The 21,664-nt window shown below is 50.2% G+C and overlaps 1 protein-coding gene across 1 annotated transcript in view; it reads right to left on the minus strand.

Annotated features, from left to right (window-relative positions):
* Myo18b (myosin XVIIIB) overlaps nt 1–21,664 on the minus strand; it is a 130,316-nt gene that overhangs the window by 18,972 nt on the left and 89,680 nt on the right. The window contains exon 40 of the mRNA XM_069994232.1: nt 3,204–3,334. Within this exon, the coding sequence (XP_069850333.1) occupies nt 3,204–3,334 (131 nt within the window). The remainder of the gene's footprint in view (nt 1–3,203; nt 3,335–21,664) is intronic.

A 21,664-nucleotide genomic window follows, 5' to 3' on the forward strand; every position in this document is an offset into this window, starting at 1 on the left:
TCGCCCTGCTGCTACCTAACTTCCATCCAGGTGAAAGCTTCACCCTACGCTAGAATCTCCTGTAAGCTTTTGCTTTGATATAAATGGGGGGAGGGTTTCAAAGAGGGAGTTTAAAATCCACTGACTTCACCAAGAGAAGAAAGCAGGGATTACAAGCTCCACCAGTCAAGCCCATGCTCACATGCTCCCTGCATTGTCTGATGCCCTGGCACTGACCATGGGAGTGGGCATGGCGGGGGGGGGGGGAGGTCAGGGCGGGGGGCAGAGGTCCTGTGGGGCAGGGGCGCTGTCCATGGTGCTGATGGCCATGCAGCCCAGCTGAAAATGGAACCCACATCTCCTAACCTGTGTGGTCAGTGGCTCTTTTCTCTCACTGTGGTGCACATGGCTTCTTTGTCTTTTTTTTTTTTTTGAAGAACTTGTGCCAGAGAATGGATAGCAGACAAGATCATTGATTAGATGTCTTCAGATCTATTCCTTGAGGGCTCAGCTTTACCTGACAACTACAGTCTAAATGCAAATATCACCTAGGGATGCACATGTGGATTTGTCACCTGCCTCTATCTCTCAGAGAGGGAGAAGGAGAGGAAGTGGGAGAGGGAGAGGGAAGGGGGGGGGGAGGAATGGGTTACATGTTACATGAAGCTGAGTTTGGTCATCCAAAGCGTGGGTGATGTGGTCAGCCCCCCCTCCCCCCTGAGAAACAAAATCCTGACTTGGTCCCTTAACTGGGTGGGTTGGAGCAATCCTTCTTGAGTTTTCTGAGCCCTGGAGTACCTGTCTGTAATCTAGGAATAGTCGTGGCAGGAATCTGGGGAGTTCAGGGAATAGCACCTGCCAAGGGGCAGCAGCGTGGCCTGCTAGGGCCCAGGTGGGTGGTGGGCCCAGCGCCCATGGCATCTGCAGACTGTTCTACTCTGAGGCATGGGGGGGGGTGCTTTCCAGTCTGGCCAGAGTCCGTGTCCACAGTGAAGACAAGAGGGCCCACGCCTCTCCTCAGAGGCAGCCACTGTCTTCCGGGAGACCCAGATCTTTCTGCCTGTCCTCCCCCCACCCCGCAGCCTACTTTTAGCTCGTTTATAAAAGGACGTTAAATTGGAAAGCATCCAGTTTACGCTCACCCCGGCAGTTGGCGAGGACTCTCTTCATCTCAAATTGAGCACAGCTGGGATGATGCACGTCTAAGGCCACTCAGAAGTCAGAGGGCATCCGTGGGGCCCACCCCTCCCCCTGCTCCCCCTACAGCTGCAGACAGACAGAGCGCCAGGAATAGATGGGGAAGTCTGTCAGCCAGTGTACTCCTCCCTCCTTCCGGGAATAATGGGGCCTGCTCCGGGCCCGGCTGATGCTCAGGTTTCATCACAGCACCGGGCTGGGGTGCAGGGCGGCTGGCATTTCAAGGCCATCTCCCGTGCCACCTGACTTTCTGAGCACGTAGCCATGTTTCCAGCCCGGAAGGCCTGTTAGCACTCAGATTTAATTCCCGACATGGGGAAGATGGCTTTTTCTAATTTGAACATGTCTCTTAAAGCACTCTTTCTCTCTCTGTCTATCAATCCCCCCAGGTGAGTCTCAATCCGAATTGAGAGCTCAGTTTGGAGAATTATCTTAGCCCCATACCTCAGGCTCCAGTCCACACCTAGGACCCAGGATTGGCAACGTGCACACATCTTGTTGTTGATAGTGAGGGCAATTTCACTGTCATCGGAAAGCATGTTTTGTCCGATCCGCATCCTTCGTAGGCATTCCCCTCCCCCACCACCCCGTTTCTCCATCCCTGGGCTGTGGTTTCAACCTCAGATCCAAGCTGCAGGCATTGAGTTTGGAGCCGGGGAGTTAGGACAGAGCTTTGGTCGAAGAGCCTTTGTAAAACAGCGCTCAGGATTCTGCAGGAGCATGGCCTCTCCTCACGGGGGGCGGAGCTTCTGGGGAGGTCATCCACAAGCCCCGCCCACCCCGATGCCCCCCAGCTGAGGTTAAACGTATGAAATCTGTAGTTGGTGGGGTGGGTGAGAATGCTGAAAAGACTGGCATTGATCAAGATTCACCGTCTCCACAGTGGCCATTCCTCTGTACAGCTACTTAAATATGGTAATAAAAAGAAAGGAAATCTAAAAAAAAGATGGTAGTTGGCACAACGTACACAGTTGCTTCCCCCTCACAAAATCAAACACCTGCAAATAAACTTAGCAAAAGAGGTGAAAGACCTTTACAACGAACACCACGAAACCTTGAAGAAAGAAGCGGAGGACAACAGAAGAGGGGGAAGGCATCCACGGTCATGGATTGACAGGACAAGCATCGTGGAAACAGCCATTGTACAAATTCCACGCACCCCACACACACACCACCAAAGTTCCAGCATCATTCTCTGTGGAGGTGGAAAAACCCAACTCTAACATTTATACAGAAGCATAAAAGCCCACGACTTGCCAAAGCAACCACGAGCAAAAAGAGCAACGCTAGAGGCGATCACAATACCAGATTTCCACTTGCGCTAAAGCCAAAGTAATAAAACAGCACGGTACCTGAACACGCGCGCGCACACACACTCACGCACACCAATGGAACAGAAGATCCAGAAATAAATCCTCACAGCTGGCACCACCTGATTCTCAACAAAGGCTCCCTAAAATCCTTTTTAAAAAGTATATTACATACACATATGAAAAGGTCACAATGAAACACCTTAAAAAAAAAAAAAACACCCAGAAAACAACGAACAAGAAAGTCTTTTAAAAGAAGGCCCCGGGGGAGGGAGAGAAAGTGACTTGAGGAGGCATTTGATCAAAGTCCACGCAGGCCCATGCAGAGATGTCACCATGAGACCCTCACTTTGTACTGCTGAAAGGGACGGAGAAAACAGATTTAAAACTGGCTGCACCACGCTGTCTGTCCTCATAGGCCCTGGTCCACATCACAGAGGAGGGACGGAGACCCCGACTGGACAGGTGGCATTCCCGGGGTTCCCTTTTCAGACTTGTCCCCTCCCCTGGGGCTCCCGGAGCTGGGTCCAGCGGTTTCCATGGTAACGGGAGGCGGGAGCATGCTGTCTCTCCCCAGCCAGGTATTGATACCCCATCCCTGTGTGCCTTCGACCTCTCAGCAGCTGTGGCCCGTGGACCACCAAGGACCCCAGAGCTCCCCGGGGGAGGCAGGGCCCATCATTGGTGTCCAGCCCCGCCCTTCCCCTTTCCACTTGCCTCTCCGCGTCACTGTCACTGGATGCCACCTCTTCCAAGGCAGCCTGCAGGTCCGCGATCCTCCGGATGGAGGTCTCTAGGTCTGTCTGGAGAATCTGCCTCACGGCCCCCAGCTCCTCCACGTATTTCTCCTGCAAACACAGACCCCCATACACTCATCAGATGCAAGCAAGAACCCCCTGGCCACCCGTCTACGAATTCCCAAGAGGCCCGGCCCTGGCCCAGCCGAGGGTCCCAGAGCACCTGTCACTCAGCAAGTGCTCCGTGGGGCTCACACGGTCGATGGGACCCACCCCCGGTGGGTGCTCCCTGATCTTCAGGGAAAGCGGGGGTTGGGGGTACACCGGCGGGGACCTCCAGGCTGCCAGGGCGTGCTCCACCCACGCAGGGTGCCACGTCTGGGCCCATGGCCACACCCGCGATCAGCACCATCACATTGCCAGGGACCCAGTGGGCGCTTGGCCCTGTCTTAGATCAGTGAGAGCAGGTGTACAAACCAAAATGGATCTGAGGGCTAGGGGCGGGGGGGGGGGCGCTGTTTTTCTTTGCACTCTGACAATTAGGCATTATGTGTCACCACAGGTGGCAGGAAGGGCAGGAGATGGGGCAGAACTCTCTGAGGAGCGGGCAAACATGGCTGTGCATATGTGGGGGGGGGTGTTGCTTTTGGTCCACCATGATACTTCCCCCTCTATGTGTTCATCCCTGTCTGCAGGACAGGCTTCAGAACTCAGCCAGGTAACTCAAAGACAAAGATTTGGGGAGGGGTTAGTGTAATGGACCCTGGGGAGGTCTTTCCTGTTTCAGCTTGTGGGTGACGCAGAGCCTGCCAATTACAGATCCAGGTCAGACCAAGGGATGCTCTGTCACAATGGCCTCCAAGCTCTCCCAGAGACGCCGGGGAGAGGGGGAGTGGGGCTCAAAGAGAAGGGGCTCCGGGGCAGCCCCTCGCAGCCCGCAGATGGCCTTCTTCCAGCCACGTGGGGCTGAAGGAACCCGGGCACCAACTCCATCCGAGTCGGGAGGCCAGGGACACACGGTGCCCTGCTGCAGCCAAGGTGCAGTCTGGGGGCTGGGGGAGTCCTTCCAGGATACACAGCAGGAAGAATTGCCATTGCTTTTCGCGGTTGACGGTGTGTTTTGTTGGTCGTGGGGCTTGAACTCAGGGCCTAAGCCATTTCACTTAAGGCGAGCACTCTACCACTTCGAGCCACAGCTCCACTTCTGGTGGTGCATTGGAGATGAGAGCCTCCTGGACTTCCCTGCCTGGGCTGGCTTTGAACCATGATCCTCAGATCTCAGTTTCCAGAGTAGCTAGGATAACAGGTGTGATCAACTAGTGCCTGGCCATTGCTTTCCTCTCCCCAGCTCCAATTTTTCCAAGCGTCACCTGGCTGGGAGGGAAGGGGTTGGTGGGAAGGGCGGGCAGGTGGGGGTGGGGCTGGGGGGAAGGAAGGGCAGGTGGGGGTGGGGCCAGGGGGAACAGGACTCCAAGCCTGGCACCAGGAACTCACAGCTAGCTAGTTACCTGGCTACTACAGGGAAATCAGCAGATCGGGCAGCATTTTAGGAAAGATCTGAGGTGACCCCAAGAAACCACCGAATTGACCGGGCACTGGTGGCTCACACCTGTAACCAGAGCTAACCAGGAGGCTGAGGATGGAGGCTCAAAGCCAGTCAGTGTCACCAACCAGTCTAAGAAATGTCCCCCAAACGAGGGAGGGAGAGGCCGGAGACCCACGCCCTCTCAGGCAGGCCCACCCTCATTGATAGTCCTGCCCCGCTGCGTCTGTTTGCCTGAGAACTGACCGGAGGATGCGGCGTGGGCCTGGTGCTGGCGAGCTAAGCCAGACCCCGGCTTCCCCAGAGCCGGTGCCCATACACGGCGAGGCGCCGAAAGCAGCCGGGCATGACGAGGACTGAGATCAACACTAGGATTTCTGGGCCTTTAAATCTACCAAGGCAAGAGCTCCCCAGCTCCTGGCCTCATCCCAGAGTCCCTGGGAAGTTCCGCCACCTGACAGGGTCCGGCTTCGTCCTTACCATCTTCGTTCGTGGGACTGATTCCAATGCCCACCAAAAATCTCTCATCAGCAGGCTTTCTTGGCCCTGATATTACCGACTCCTAGGGCCAGATAATGTTTGCTGGGGGCAGTTGGGACGTCTGTGCTGTGCATTTCAGGAGGCTGATCACCATTTCTGGTCTCTACCTCCCGGGGACTGGGGACAAACGAGGACATTTCTACATACAGCTGCATGTCCCCAAGGGACAATGTTGCCCACCCCACCCCCACCCCACCCCATGCAGAGCCCAGCAAGGCCTAGAGACACGGGTTTGAATCCTGCACACACCACTGTTGGACCTCCCCCAGGGAAATGCCGCCTTTCCCTTCCACAGGCAGAGGCCTGGGTTCGGGAGTCAGGCTGTGACAGAGCCCACGGCTCTAGCCAAGGTCCAGACGCCTCTGATGTTGCCGTCACCCGGCTGCAATCCAGAAAGGCGGACTCTCAGATCTCTCCCATCCAACGGATGATGGCTCAGAATCTGCCTTACCCAAGGCCAGATCACCTCCGCAGGGACCCCTCGACCCTCACTAGCTGGCCCTGGACACACCGCCTTGCTCCCAGAGGCCGCTCTTGGCACTACAAAGAGATGAAAAATATCCCCAGGGGACACTGAGATGGGACTGAGATCTAAGGATTGTCAGCCTGGGCAGGAAAGTCTGTGAGACTCTTATCTTCAATTAACTACCCAAAAGCTAGAAGTAGAGAAACAGTTCAAATGGGAGAGTGCTAGCCTTGAGCCTACCCAGGCCCGGAGTTCAAACCCCAGGAGTAACACGTGCGTGTGCGCACAGACACGCGCACGTGCACACACACACACACACACACACACACACACACACACACACACATCCCCTCCACCCGAGGGCTGGAAGTGTGGATTTAATGCGACCGTGCGCCCCAAGCAGTTGGTGCCGTGCCCCTAGCCCGGTCCCTTCTGACCTCGCAGCTGCTTCTCAGACAAGAACACCAGGATCCGGGCTCAGGGCGCAGCACACAAAGATGCGGGAACCCCTGCACGCTGCTTTGTGATGGAGTCTAAAATTATAACCGCCACTTGGCCACTGCCGCTCCATTTATCCGTTTATTGACTCAGCGGGGAAAAGAATGCAAGTGTGAGGTGGGGGGCTCTTTCTTCTGCTTGTGCCACGTGGGGTGATGACCTGAGTGTGCGTGCCTCTCGCCTGAGCAGCCTCATCAGCTTCTCCTGGCAGCCAGGGGGGAGGGGGGCACTGGTGGCCCACAGGCCATCCATCCATCCATCCATCCATCCATCCATCCACCCTGCCTCTCCCCGATGCTTCTCCCTCCCTCAATGACTGAAAGATTTGGCTCAGGGACATGAGCAGGGCCTCACAGGCCCAGCATGGATGCTCAGAACCTGGCATAGGGGGCCACAATGCTACCAGTCATGCCAGAGACTACTTCAGACACAGCCTGGAAGGCTTCTTCTCCTCCCATCCCACACGCTCCCTCTGGGATCCAGAATCTGTCTTGGGAGGCGGCTCGGTGACCTGAGCCCGACAAAATCGTCCTTTATCTGTCTGCACAATGGGTATCATTTGAGTCGAGATGAGACTGCATTTACTGAGCAGAGAGTCTGAGTTCTGGCTGCAAGCCTTTTAGCTTTCTGCTACAGATTAGGGGAGGTAAAAGGGGTCACTCTGGCCTACTGGCTGTTTTGATAAAGTTTTATGGAAACACAGCTATTCCTGGATGCAGTCTCTATAGATGGATGCTCTTGTTTCTTAGCAGCCAAGTTTCAGAGTTTGAAACAGATACTGTGTGGCCAGCACCACTGAACACGCTTACTCTCTGGTTCTGTAGAAGACATGTACCAGGTTCCTCTTCTAAAAGTACTAAAGTTCCGAATCATTTCGCACGGCCAGGTGTGTGATCTGATATTCTGTACCTCTGTTAGGCTGAGCTCCATGGAATCAACTACATCTGACTATCTGATCCACACGAACATCGGGTTTATGGGTGTCAGCTCGGGAGCTCACTGTTTCCTGCTTCTTGTGCCTCTCTCCTTCCTCAGGCTTCCAGGTTGCGAAGAAGGTTCTAAAGTCTTCCACATCAGAGCTGTCGAATGAAGCCAGGGAGGCTCACTTGAGAGCCCAGCTACCCGGCGGGAGACGGCTTCAAGATCAGCCCAAGAAAAAGGTTTCAGACTCCATCTCAACAGAAAAGGCTGTGAATGATGGTGCACCTCTATCATCCCAGCTGAGTGTGGGAATTGTAAAAAGGAAGACTGCAGTCCAGGCTAGCCCCTAAAGGTGAGATCGTATCTTAAAAAGAACCAGAGCAGAAATAACACGGTAGAATACTCCTCTCGTGCAACCAATATATGTTAATTTAAAACATCTTAAGGCCAGGCACCCTTGGCTCCCACCTGTCATCCTAGCTACTCAGGAGGCTGAGATCTGAGGATCGTGGTTTGATCAAAGCCAGCCCAGAGAATGAAAGTCCGTGAGACTTATCTGTAATGAACCACCAGAGAACTGGAAGCGGCGCTGTGGCTCAAAGTGGTAGAGCGCTAGCCTTGAGCAGAAGAGCTCAGGGACAGCGCCCAGGCCCTGAGTTCAAGCCTCAGGACGTGCACGCACGCGCACACGCACGCACCATGCACAGATAGAAAGTGTTTGCCCCCTGGCCACTTACAGAAAGCACTTGCAGCTCAGCAGTGCAGTGTAGCCAGCCGCCACTGGCATCTGAGCAGGGGAGGCGGGGGAAGAAGGGGGAGCCATCTTTACTTTCTTTCCTCTCGTTTGCTGGGGGTGAATTGGGTTTTCTCAGCAAACAAGGAGGAGCCTGGAGGATTTCCCTTGAGGGTTTCCTGTCCAGAAGCTTCTCTCTGGAAAGGGCGCTCGCTCTCCAGAACCACTGGCCAGCTTTCATCTGAGCAGGGATCCTGCAACAGGAGCTCCACAGCTCCTCGGGGTGGCTGTACACCGCTGGGCACAGGGACAGATGCGGCTTGTGGTTTGTTTTTATTTTTTTTGGCCACTCTTTTTGCATCTGAAAACTTTGCACTGAGCAATGTACTAGGGAGAAAGCCAGCAAAGTCTTGTTTTAATAAAGGGGTGGCTAATGGATCCCCTTATGGAAGGAATGGGCCCCATGGTTCCTGAGATCCCTTCCCAGGGCAGCATAGAAACGTCCACTGGCAACTGTGTGCCAATAAAACTTTATTTACAAAAGCCAGGAGGCCAGCCGCATCGCCCCAGGAATTATCCCACCGTGTTCTGTGGCATTGCCTCCAGGCCAGGATAGAGACCCGAGGAAAGGCCTGGCGTCTTAACGACCGCAGAGCCACAGCAGCCAAGGACGCAACCCCAGCTTCTCGCTGCAGTAAGAGGAGAAACGCTGTCTGCAAAGGGCACCAAGACCAAGGACCGGGCGGAGGAAGATGAAGCCAGTTGCATGCCCGCCAAGCCAGCTCATGAGGTGAACACTGCTTCCCCTGACGCTGAGTTCTGAGGTGCCTTTTCCCCTGCGTACTGTTTAAGCTCAGCTCAGGAAATAAAACACGGAGAGGAGAGGACATGGCAGGGCTGCCCCTCAGCCTGCCTCACACGTTCAAGGCCTAGGGTTCCCAGGATGGTAAGAAAAGAAAAATAATAATAATCAACAAAATGAAGCCACGTGCCACTCCCTCACACCTGTAATCCTAGCTCTGCAGGAGCCCAAGAGCTAAGGATCGCAGTTCAAAGCCAGCCGGGGAAGAAAAGTCTGTGAGACTCTTATTTCCAATCAACTTCCAGAAAAGACAGACATGGAGTGGTGGCTCAAGCGGTAGAGCGCCAGCCGTGAGTAAAAAAAAAAAAAGTTCAGAGACAGGCTTTGAGTTCAAGCTCCAGGACTGGCGTGCGGCATACACGTGCATGCTCACACACACACACACATACACACACACACACAACTCAAGGAAACTACCCTTCAAAGTGGATTACAGACTGGAGTCTAACCTTGAGACTTCCAGATTTCATTAGTCTCCACTGTTTTCTAAAGAAATCAGAGTCCTTCCCACTCTTTCTGTGGGTGGGGTCCAGTACCGGACTGGGCCTGGGGCCTCACGGGGGGCTCTGGTTGTTGATTGCAAAGGACCACCTTCCCAGGCCTCTCTGACTCGCAGCCAAGTGAAGGATCATCTCGTCTAAACAATCCAAGTCGGATTTATCTGGATGACTTCATGCACAGCGGTGGTATTCCATCAGTCTCCTTCCCCTTCTTTTTATCTTTTTTAATCTCTCTGTGTGTGTGTGTGTGTGTGTGTGTGTGTGTGTGTGTGTGTGTGTGTGTGTGTGTGTATAGTGCCAATCCTAGGCTCAGATTCAGGGCTTGGGCCCTGTTCCTTGAACTTTTGTGTCCAAGGTTAGTGCTCTACACTCAAACTACAGCTCCACCTCTGACTTTTTGCTAGTTAATTAGAGATAAGAGTCTCACAGACTTTCCTGCCCAGGCTGGCTTTGAACCATGATCCATAGATCTCAGCCTCCTGATTAGCTAGGATGACGGGTGTGAGAACCCCCCCCCCTCTTTTCCGGTTGTGGGGTCTGAACTCTGGGCCTGGGCGCTGTCCCTCAGCTCTTCAGCTCAAGGCTAGTGCTCTACCACTTGAGCCACAGCGCCACTTCCAGTTTTCTGAGTGGTTTATTGGAGATAAGAGTTTCACGGGCTTTCCTGCCTGGGTTGGCTTTGAACGGCGATCCTCAGATCTCGGCCTCCTGGGTAGCTAGGATGACAGGCGTGAGCCACCAGCGCCCTGCTCACCCCACTTTCTTTTTTTTTTAAATCGTTTCTAACATATTTATGTTTCCACTTTCTTAATGAACATTATTTGCTCCTCTCTGCCATCCTGAGACACAGCACATTATTTGTAATTGGTATCAGCAACTTTCCATTCTGATTAATTTCAGGCGGGTCCATTTCCACTGTGGAAACAAAGCCCCAGGTTGGGAGTCATCGACGTAATTATGCCGAGGTGGGCTTGCTGTAATAGATTTGTATTATCAGAGTACTCCTCTTGGAGGCTGCAGCAGAGCTCATTTTAGTGAGCGTTGACACCTCCTAAATTGAGGCCAGTGCCTTTGCTGACTGGAGGGTAAATAAAGGCAGCCAGCCTGGAAGCGTGCGGTGGGTGGGGCGCGGGGTGGGGGGGCAGCCATCCAGTACATTTCCCCAATCAAGTGTCTCTTTTTGGTCCGGGAATCTTTGTGGCTAATGTGGGAGACTCTGGGGATGGTGGTGGCTGGGATGAGGAGAGCCATGTGAATGCACTCGGGGTCCCTGAGCGGGCTGGAGCCCGCGGAGGGCCGGGACCAGCTGAGAACACAGACGGGAAGGTTATACATGTGTTGGGGGCCCGGGGATGGCCCTTTAATAACTGGACAGTAATTAAGAGAGCACCCATCTCTCGAGGAGGCCAGAAAACGCCCTGTTTCCACCAGCTCCAGCTCGAGGCCCCCAGCGCCTTCCAGATGGAACGGCTTGTTAAATACTCCACTTCCCAGCCGAAATGACTCATCTTTATGTGTTCAAGTTCATAGTTATTTGCAAAAGGAAAACAAACACTCCGGAGCCTTTGCAAACGATCTCTGGGTCGGATGACGGCAAGAACGCACGCGGCCGGGGGAACAAGTCACGTCTGACCTACGTGTTGGGGGAAAATGAACCCGATGAAGGGGGAACAGGAATCAAAATTGAAAATGAAATGGAATCTGTCACTGGGCTTTCCGTAGCCCTCGGTGTGGGGGCGTACACGTGTGAAAATGGAGCCGGGTGGGGCTGGGAGAGACGGAGGAGAACAATGGAAAGAGTGACACGGATCCAGACGCACGGAACTATCGCCGGGCGCTGGTGGCTCACGCCTGTCATCCTAGCTACTCAGGAGGCTGAGATCTGAGGATCACAGTTCAAAGCCAGCCAGGGCAGGAGAGTCTGTGAGACTCTTATCTCCAATTAAGCACCACAAATGCCAGATGTGGCGCTGTGGCTCAAGTGGTAGAGCACTAGCCTTGAACAAAAAAGTTCAAGGACTGCACCCTGGCCCTGAGTTCAAGCTCCAGGACTAGCACACAAGACAGTGATGATGCATTGTATTCGTAGACATGTAAAATTGAAAACTCTTTGTATAACTAATAAAAGATGATTTAGAATATAAAAGAAAAAGGACAACAAAAAATCCCAGCATGCCTTGAGATATGGTTACAAGCTAGAAATGTGGCTCAACTGACATGTTTTTATCTTTTGTGTGTGTGCGTGTGTGTGTGTATGTGTGCGTGTACGTGTGTGTGTGTGTGTGAGAGAGACAGAGAGAGTGTACTGATCCTGGAACTTGGACTCAGGGCCTGGGCACTGTCCTTCAGCTTTTATGGGTAAGACTAGTTCTTTACCACTTGAGCCACAGCTCCACTTCTAACTTTTTTTTTCTGGTTAATTGAAGATAAGAGTCTCACAGGCTTTCCTTCCCAGGCTGGTTTTGAATCCCGACTCTCAGCCTCCTGAGTAGCTAGGATCACAGGCATGAGCCACTGGTGCCTGGCTTTCCTTTCTTTTTCTGCACCAGCAATGTGGCAGACAGCAAGCCCTGAGATTTAGCTTAAGAGCCTTTCCACTAACACCCTTTCCTTCCATACCATCCATGGCTTTGTAGCCAGGGCCCCACGACCCTGTCCCACCATGACACCAAGCCAGAGATGGGTTACAAGAGACTCCTTGCTGACAGCCCAGGAATTCTGCAAGCTGGGGTCACAAATCACATTAGGAAAGGTCAGAAACGGCACGCCTATGTCTTCAGAGTCACTATCTGATGCGCAAGATAGATGTGAAGCTCAAGGCCAGCCCTGTGCTCACCGGACATGGTGCATCGGCTTAAATCCACCCTGCCTGGAGGATATACACCAGAGGAACTGGCCAGCACCACAGGTCCAGAATCTACCTATCCCCAGAAAGACCGGACCACCGCTGACCATCGACACACACGATCCCTGCCCCCCACATATCTAAACCCGTCCTTCCATCCTAGGAATGAAAGACTCTCTGCTTAAAGGGAAGCCGAGGGACACGGAAGAGGGGACCAGAATCCCCCTTCCTCTCTCCCCCCAAACAGCCCCCTCCCCTCCTCCATTCCACCTCCCTGGCCTTGCATTTCTCTGCTCTGAAGGTGGAAAATGAGCCCCCAAGTAGCAGCAGATCCATAATTCATGGAGCCTATATATAATTGATGCCGGATTTAACAGAAGTAGAGCCATAAGTGGTTGTCTATTAACTATTTATGACCTTGCCCGGGCAGCTGACAAGGCAGCTACAGCCGAGAGATCATACCCGCGCGCCCATGTTTTATTTAAACATTATTAAAAGTACACAGTCGGAGGGGGGACCAAGATGGCGACGGGGCAGTAGGGAAACGCCACAGCTCTCTCCAACCAAAAAGAGAGTTCGAGCTCCAACGCTTAATCTCCCCAAGAGACCGACAACAACAAAAAGACGAACACTCAGAGAAAAACCAGAGGCGGAGAATAACAAAAAAAGAAACAGAGGAAAAGAAGAATTTCAGAAGAAAAGCGAAGACCCCTCCCCCAACCTTTACTGGCCGCGCGGCAGTGCGCCAAGCCGCCGGCCAGCCGGCCCGCCGGCCCGGCGGGGGCTGCGGGAGCCCCAAGAGACACAGCAGAGACACAGGGGGCCGCTTTCAGATCACCAGGTACTGGTTTACAGAACAGCGGATCGCCAGGAACAGAGAAGCCTACCAGCCGGGAGTCTCCACGAGGATCCCACCCCCACCCCTCACTCTCCACCCGAGCAGAGAGGCTCCATCCCGCCAAAGCCGCTCGGCACCAGCAGCGCGCCCGCCACGATCGCAACGACCCGGCACTCTCCACCCGAGCAGAGAGGTTCCATCCCGCCAAAACCGCCAGCAGCGCACAAAGGGAACTGTCTGCAGACCACCCACCCGCCCGATCACGATCGCAACGACCCGGCGGGGCCACTCGGGCCCCAGAGGTACCGCGAAGAAGCTGCCTGAGCGTGGACACTCTTGACCCGACAGCTTCGACAGAGGCAGAGACAGAAAAGAATCACACAGAGCCACCACCGCCCAACCCAGCCCGGATTGCAACAACAACTGACGACCTACACCACACAGAAACAACCAGCTCCAGGGTGAGTACCCCACAGGGGAAGTGTATCCCTCAAGGGAGACCAGAGCTGGAGGGAATCCCCAGACCCTGACCTAGACTCCCTACCCCAGCACCCGGACCACAGGACCCACTAAAACTGGGAACTGTTTGAGAGCTCCACCAGCCCGTGGAGCACACTCAGCTGGCCAGGCTAGAGCAAGAGCACCCCTGGAAGGGAGCTTAAATGCCCAAGCCAGGAACAGCGCCCCTGGGTCAAGACTACCAACAGTAGAAGAAATTTTAACTGTGTCCCCCAGGCTGTATAACCTAGGTGGTATACACATCAGCACAGGCCTAACGAGTGCGCTCCAGGCTGCATAACCTAGGTGGTATACACATCAGCACAGGCCTAACAAGCGCGCTCCAGGCTGGGGCCGGAACCAGGCCCGGGGATCCGGCGCCTGAACAACACAACCAACTCCTCCCAATTGAAGTAAAAAGCTGAGCATACGCCTCAACAGAGGGGAGAAAGCCAGGAAACAACACTCCCCGGGGAAGCACGCCTGTGACAACAAAAGACCTGGAGGCCCAGGACAAGAGAAGCCCAAACCCCACCAAAACTCCACCCATATACCCTAGACTGGGAATTGGGCAACACAGGCTGCCAGCACCTGATAGTAAGCAGGAGCTCAGACTGTTAAGGCGGCTCAGCAATAGAGTGATAGTCTTGGATGTATGAGGCCCTGGATCTGAATCCTCAGCATCACAAAAGCAAAAAGGGTCAGAAGTGGCGCTGTGGCTCAAACGGTAGGGTGCCAGCCTTGAGCTGAAAAGCTGAGGGACAGCACCCAAACCTAGAGTTCAAGCCCACAACCAGCCCAAAACAAATAAACAAAAACACATCAGGAGCCCATAGCAGACTCCAGCATTTGGGAGAGTGCATCCAGAGCATCTGTTCTTCACAAGAGCACCCGTAGGAGCAAACACAAGCAGTCTAGGCTGCTCAACCCTTCCAAAGGCGGGAACTGCCAGCAATCTACAGCAGAGAGCTGAGAATCCTAAGTCAGAATAGCAGCTGGAAATAGGCTCCCAACAGAACCCAGATCAGGCACAGACTCTCTCTACCAATACAGAATCAGCAACCAAGCAAAGACAGACACACCAAAACAAAATTGAAGAGCAGTCTCCTGAACCTCCATGCGAAAATCACAGAGAAAAATCACAAGGTTTACTACCACCCAGGACAGCAAGCCCACCTCAAAAGCCAGCAGCCACACAGGGGAGAGCCCCAGTGGGAGCAAAGCAGGAATGGAAGACAAAGGCTACTTCCAAGGGTTGCTGGAGGCAATGACTCAAGAAATAAAGCGAGAAATTGATCAGAAATTGAAAGAGCACAAGGATGAACTATCCAAAGAGATACAGGGTATCAAACAAGAGATGCATGCAAAAATAGAAGCTGCACAAACCTCAGTAAGAAGTGAGATAAACGCCAAATTAGAGGTAATGCACACTTCATTGAGAGGTGAGATCAGTACTCTGAGAACCAACATTGAATCCATAAAGGGATCCATTTCCTCCATGCAAACCACAATAGAAGCCACTGTCAACAGAGTGAATGAAATGGAAGGTAGGGTGTCAGATACAGAAGACAGAATACACCAACTGGACCAAAAAGTGACAGATATGGAAAAATCACTCAAATTAAACCAAAGGGATATTCAAGAGCAAGCAGATAATGCTAAAAAATTTAACCTTCGCATAATTGGAGTGGACGAAGGTGAGGAATTCCAGAGCAAGGGAATGCAACACTTATTTAACAATATAATCAATGAAAATTTTCCCCACCTCAAAAATGACCATCTTACCTACATCACAAAAGCTTATCGAACACCCAACAAGCAAGACCCCAGGAGAAACACTTCTAGACACATTATAGTAAAAATGATAGATCTGAATAATAAGGAAACAATCCTGCATGCAGCAAAAATGAAGAAGGAGCTATACTACAATGGGAAAAAAATAAGAATTACTGCAGATCTCTCCACACAAACAATGAATGCAAGAAAAGCCTGGGAAAGCACCATACGAGCCCTGAGAGCCAATAACTGCCAACCCAGACTGATCTACCCGGCAAAGCTAGCATTCACATTTGATGGAGAACTGAAAACTTTTAATAGCAAAGAAAAACTAAATGAATACATAAACATTAAGCCAGCATTACAAAGAATTCTAAGAGGGGGGACACAACCTGAAGAAAGCAGCCAGGAACTGGGGCCTGCCCCAAACAGGCGTTACTCAAAGTCTAACTGAACAAGCACAGGAGGAAAGGAAAAAAGAAAAACTTAGGAAAACAGAATGGCAGGGACAACAATGCATCTCTCTATACTTTCTCTTAATATAAATGGGCTGAATTCGCCAATTAAAAGAAAACGAACTGAGGACTGGATAAGAAAACAAGACCCATCCATCTGTTGCCTTCAGGAGACCCACCTCTCAGCCAAACATACAAACAAACTCAGAGTGAAGGGGTGGAAAAGGATCTACCAATCAAACGCCCCCAGTAAGAAAGCAGGTGTAGCTATCCTGATATCTGACAAAATAAACTTTTCACTAAAATCAGTACAGAAAGACAAGGACGGACACTACATATTAATAAAGGGAACAATCCAAGAGGAGGATATAACCATCATCAACTTATATGCCCCAAATATTGGTGCACCCAGATATGTCAAACAAATGCTCTCAAACTTACAGAATAAAATAGATCCCAATACGATAATACTAGGAGACTTTAACACACCACTCTCACCAAAGGACAGGTCTACCAACCAGAGGATTGGCAAAGAAGCTACCGAATTAAGAGAGGCCATACTTCAAGCGGAATTAACTGACATCTACCGAGTATTTTACCCTAAAACAACACAGTACACATTCTTCTCAGCAGCTCACGGAACTTTCTCCAAAATAGACCATATCATAGTTCATGCAAGGAACTTAAGCAAATACAAAGGGATCGACATAATCCCCTGTATCCTATCTGACCACAGTGGAATCAAGCTAGCTCTCAATAACAAAGCATACCGCAGAAATTTCTCCAATACATGGAAATTGAACAGCACACTCCTTAACAATGCCTGGATAACAGAAGAGATCAGAGAAGAAATAAAGCATTTCCTACAATTCAATGAAAATGAAAACACCTCACAAAGAAACTTGTGGGACACAGCAAAAGCAGTCCTGAGGGGCAAATTTATTGCCCTCAGTGCCCACATCAAGAGAATGGAGACAGACCAAGTAAATAATCTCATGTTGCAATTAAAACAGCTAGAAAAACAGGAAAAAATGGGACCTAAAGCTACTAGAAGAAGCCAGATAACCAAATTAAAAGCAGAGATTAACCAATTAGAAAATCAGAAAACCATAACCAAAATAAACCAAACAAAAAGCTGGTTCTTTGAAAAAATAAACAAAATTGATGGCCCATTGGCTAGATTAATTAAAAAAAGAAGAGAGGAAACCCATATTAATAGGATTAGGGATGCCACGGGAAACATCACCACACGTACCCAAGATATCCAAACAATTCTAACAGACTACTTTCAAAAGCTATACTCTCTAAAGGAAGAAAATCGGGCAGAAATGGATGCATTTTTAGAGAAATACAAGTTGCCCAAACTGAGCAAAGAAGAAGTTAACCAATTAAATAAGCCAATATCCTATAATGAGATACAGGAAGCTATCAAAAGTCTTCCAACAAAAAAAAGCCCAGGACCAGATGGATTCACAGCAGAATTCTATAAGACCTTTAAACAAGAACTAATACCCATACTCCTCAAGCTCTTCAGAGAAACAGAGAAGGAAGGAGCTATCCCAAACTCATTCTACGAAGCCAATATCACACTCATCCCCAAACCAGGCAAAGACCCAACCAAAAAGGAGAATTACAGGCCAATCTCCTTGATGAACACAGATGCAAAGATCCTTAACAAGATTCTAGCTAACAGAATCCAGAAACACATAAAAAAAATAATTCACTATGACCAGGTAGGCTTCATCCCAGAGACACAGGGATGGTTTAACATACGTAAGTCAATAAATGTAATCCAACATATCAACAGAGCCAAGGTCAAGAATCACATGATTATCGCTACAGATGCAGAAAAGGCCTTTGACAAAATTCAACATTCATTCATGCTAAAAGCTCTGGAGAAAATAGGAATAGAAGGAACATTTCTAAAAACAATAAAAGCCATTTATGACAGACCAATAGCCAATATTATACTTAATGGGGAAAAGCTACAACCAATTCTCCTAAAATCAGGAACAAGGCAAGGATGCCCACTGTCTCCACTCCTCTTCAATATAGTCCTAGAACCCTTAGCCAGGGCAATAAGGCAAGAAAAAGACATTAAAGGGATCCGCATAGGGAAAGAAGAAGTTAAACTATCCCTTTTTGCAGACGACATGATACTATACCTCCACGATCCCAAAAACTCCATCCCCAAACTCTTAGAAATCATAAATCACTTCGGCAAAATAGCAGGATACAAAATAAACGCACAAAAATCAGTTGCCTTCCTATACACTGATAATGTACAGGAAGAGAGGGAAATAAAGGGAGCAACCCCATTCACAATAACCTCCCGAAAAATAAAATATTTAGGAATTAACCTAACCAAAGATGTAAAAGAACTATTTAATGAGAACTATAAAAAGTTAAAGAAAGAAATTGCAGAAGACACTAGGAAATGGAAAGACCTCCCATGCTCCTGGATAGGCCGACTTAATATAGTAAAGATGGTAATACTTCCAAAACTAATATACAAATTCAACGCAATCCCTATTAAAATCCCAATGACATACATCACTGAAATACAGAAAACAGTCCAAAAATTCATATGGAACAACAAAAGACCTAGAATAGCCAAAACAATTCTAGGGGATAAAGACAATATGGGAGGGCTATCCATGCCGAACTTCAAACTCTACTACAGAGCTATAATAACAAAGACAGCATGGTACTGGCACAAAAACAGACCCGAAGACCAATGGAACAGAATAGAAGATCCAGAAATAAATCCACAGGCCTACAGCCAGCTGATATTCGACAAAGGAGCCAAAGACATACAATGGAAGAAACACAGCCTCTTCAACCGCTGGTGCTGGGAAAACTGGGCAGCCACATGCAGAAAACTAAAAGTGGACCCCAGCCTATCACCATGCACCAACATCAACTCAAAATGGATTAAAGACCTTAACATTAAACCTGAATCTCTGAAACTACTGCAGGACAGAGTAGGAGAGACACTTGAACTAATAGGCACAGGAAGGAACTTCCTGAACAGAGTCCCAGGGTCACAACAAATTGGAGAGAGACTCGACAAATGGGACTACCTTAAAATAAAAAGCTTCTGCACAGATAAAGCTATCGCAACCAAGCTAGAAAGACAACCAACTAATTGGGAAAAAATATTTACCAGCAATATATCAGACAAGGGGTTAACATCCTGTATATACAGGGAACTCAAGAAACTAATCCCTCCCAAACCTAACAAACCAATTACTAAATGGGCAAGGGAACTAAAGAGGGACTTCTCAAATGAAGAAATAAAAATGGCAAAGAAACACATGAGGAAATGTTCATCATCCCTGGTGGTGAAGGAAATGCAAATAAAGACAACCCTGAGATACCACCTTACCCCAGTCAGAATGGCCCACATCCACAAATCAGCCAACGACAAATGCTGGAGGGGATGTGGAGAACGAGGAACGCTATTACACTGCTGGTGGGAATGTACACTCATACAACCACTTTGGAAAGCAGTCTGGAGGGTCCTTAGAAAGCTAAAGATTGACCTCCCTTACGACCCAGTCATACCACTTCTAGGCATCTACCCTGAACAACAGGAACCAACATACAAGGACACATGCACCTCCATGTTTATTGCAGCACTGTTCACAATAGCTAGGATATGGAAACAACCTAGATGCCCCACCACAGATGAATGGATCCAAAAATTGTGGTATCTATACACAATGGAATATTATGCAGCCATTAGAAATGACAAAATAATGGCATTTGCAGGGAAATGGATGGAGCTAGAAGGAATCATGTTGAGCGAGGTAAGCCAAGAACGAAGAGACAAACAGTACATGGTCTCCCTGATAAGCGGATGATAAATCCAAAATGTTAGGTGATATGACAAAACTAACAGGACTTAAGAAACAAAGAACTCCCACTCATCTGGTTGAACCACTACTAAATATCCCCATGCTGCTGATCACGTGTATTGGTATATAACATATGATCACCGTTATATATTACAGACTGTGATAGACAATTTGCTCCAGGAAAGTTAGAATGAACATGTGACTTTAAATGAGCATCATTATTCCACAATACTGTGAATTTCCGGAAATTAAGTAATCACTTAATCACAATCAAAAAAAAAAAAAAAAAAAAAGAACCTTGGGGAAGGGAGGGTGGGAGAGGATGGTAGGGAGAAAACAATGGAGGGGGTAACAATGTTCAAGAGGATGTGTACTCATTACCCCACTCATGTAACTGTAACCCTCTGTATAGAATCTTTACAATAAAAAAATTAAAAAAAAAAAAAAAAAAAAAAAAAAAAGTACACAGTCTGCAGCGGCCCCTCCCCTGTGCCCACGATCACGCCCCACTGTGAAGTCGCCGCTGGGTCTCGGGGAGGTTAGGATCAGCGTTCGCTGAGACACTACTGTCCTCTTCCTGCCCGTGTGTACAGAGCGCCGCGTTCCCTCCTCCCATTCGTGACTGTCTTCCTTCCCCTGTACCCCGACTCCAGTTGTCAGATGTCCTAAGGTACCTCACCTGGCTTCCTAAACCCCAGTTTCTTTCACTGTAAAATGGGGGCTTACCAAAGACTGCCTGAGAGGGTTGCTTGCTCACAGCTGGTGCTCTACCATTTGAGCCACACCTCTAGCCTAGCTTTGTGCTGGTTACTTGGAGATGGAGTCTCTTGGATTTTTCTGGGTCAGAGCTGGCCTTAAATTATAATCCTCCAGCTCCCAGCCTCCTTGAGTAGTTAGGAGTACAGGCAGGAGCCACCAGCACCTGATGGATGAGCTGTTCTTAACAAGGAATAACTACACGTATGCTTTTGCGTGCACATTTGTGCACATACACACACACACACACACCCTTTGGGACATGGGATGTGACTGGAGCTTGGTTCCACTGGCTGGGGCAGAACTAGTACGTGCATCTAGCAGGCAGAGACCAGAGATTCTGCCAAGAATCTTACAATGCACAGCACAGCCCCAAACCACCAAGAAGGATCTGACATTACAACAGTGATCATATCAAGGTGGAGGAGCCTTGAAGCTCAGAACAGGAAGAAATAATTCTTTGATTCTTCTTCTTTTTGAATGGACCTGAATGGGCAAACACCATGTGCTTAAGATGCACTGTGAGCTCAAGAATGGACTCTGAGGAGCCCAGACCCAGCCACCAATGCTGACCCCATGGATGGTGGGATGGTGACTTTAGAGAGACTGGCCCCCATCCCCGCCCCATCGGGCTCTCAGCTTCTCCAAGCCTCCTCCCGGCACCTTGCACACAGGCCCCCCACCCCTGGGCCCCGATGCAAGGTCTCCAACCCCACCCCAGGGCTCCAAGACTATTGAAAAACAAAAGGCTATAAATTCACCGGCCTATCCCAGCCATGCCAGCGACAGAGGGACTCGATGATTTAGAGCCAGTCAAGACATTCCCCCCCCCCCCCCCGCCAGCCCTGCCCCATAATGATTCCTGGAGTCACCAGGAATAGTAGTACATTTACTAAAATTAATGGCAAAACCTCATTTTTCTTTCACCCGGGAAGAGAAGTTCCATGGCGGTAATTGATGCTGATCTCCTTGTTCCGGGGGGCTGGCGGCTGGGATCCATCATCCCCAGGCAACGACTCGCAGCCTTTAAACCAACACTCGCCATGATGGATGGTACCAGCTAGGGACAGGCAGAAAGGAAGGCGGGTGGGAGATCCATCCATGTCCTTCGTGAGCCTTCACCAGAGCCCAGGGGACTGGGTCTGCTTCTGAAATCTCCCAGAGCGAAGCCAAATGCTCAGCAGGGTTGGGTTGGAAGGGCAGCGGGATGGTCATGGGGACAGTTTCAGTGCTGCCCACAAAGCGATACTCAGCCCGGCTCTGCCCCTGTGACTCTGGGCAGCCACTGCCCCTTTGCACTAGCTGCCTGCCGCTGCTGATGTCCAGTATTCAAAGAGGGACAGCACAGGG

Source organism: Dipodomys merriami, unplaced genomic scaffold (assembly GCF_024711535.1).
Source record: "Dipodomys merriami isolate MVZ:Mamm:240054 unplaced genomic scaffold, mDipMer1.0.p SCAF_45, whole genome shotgun sequence".
In the NCBI taxonomy this organism is placed as follows: domain Eukaryota; kingdom Metazoa; phylum Chordata; class Mammalia; order Rodentia; family Heteromyidae; genus Dipodomys; species Dipodomys merriami.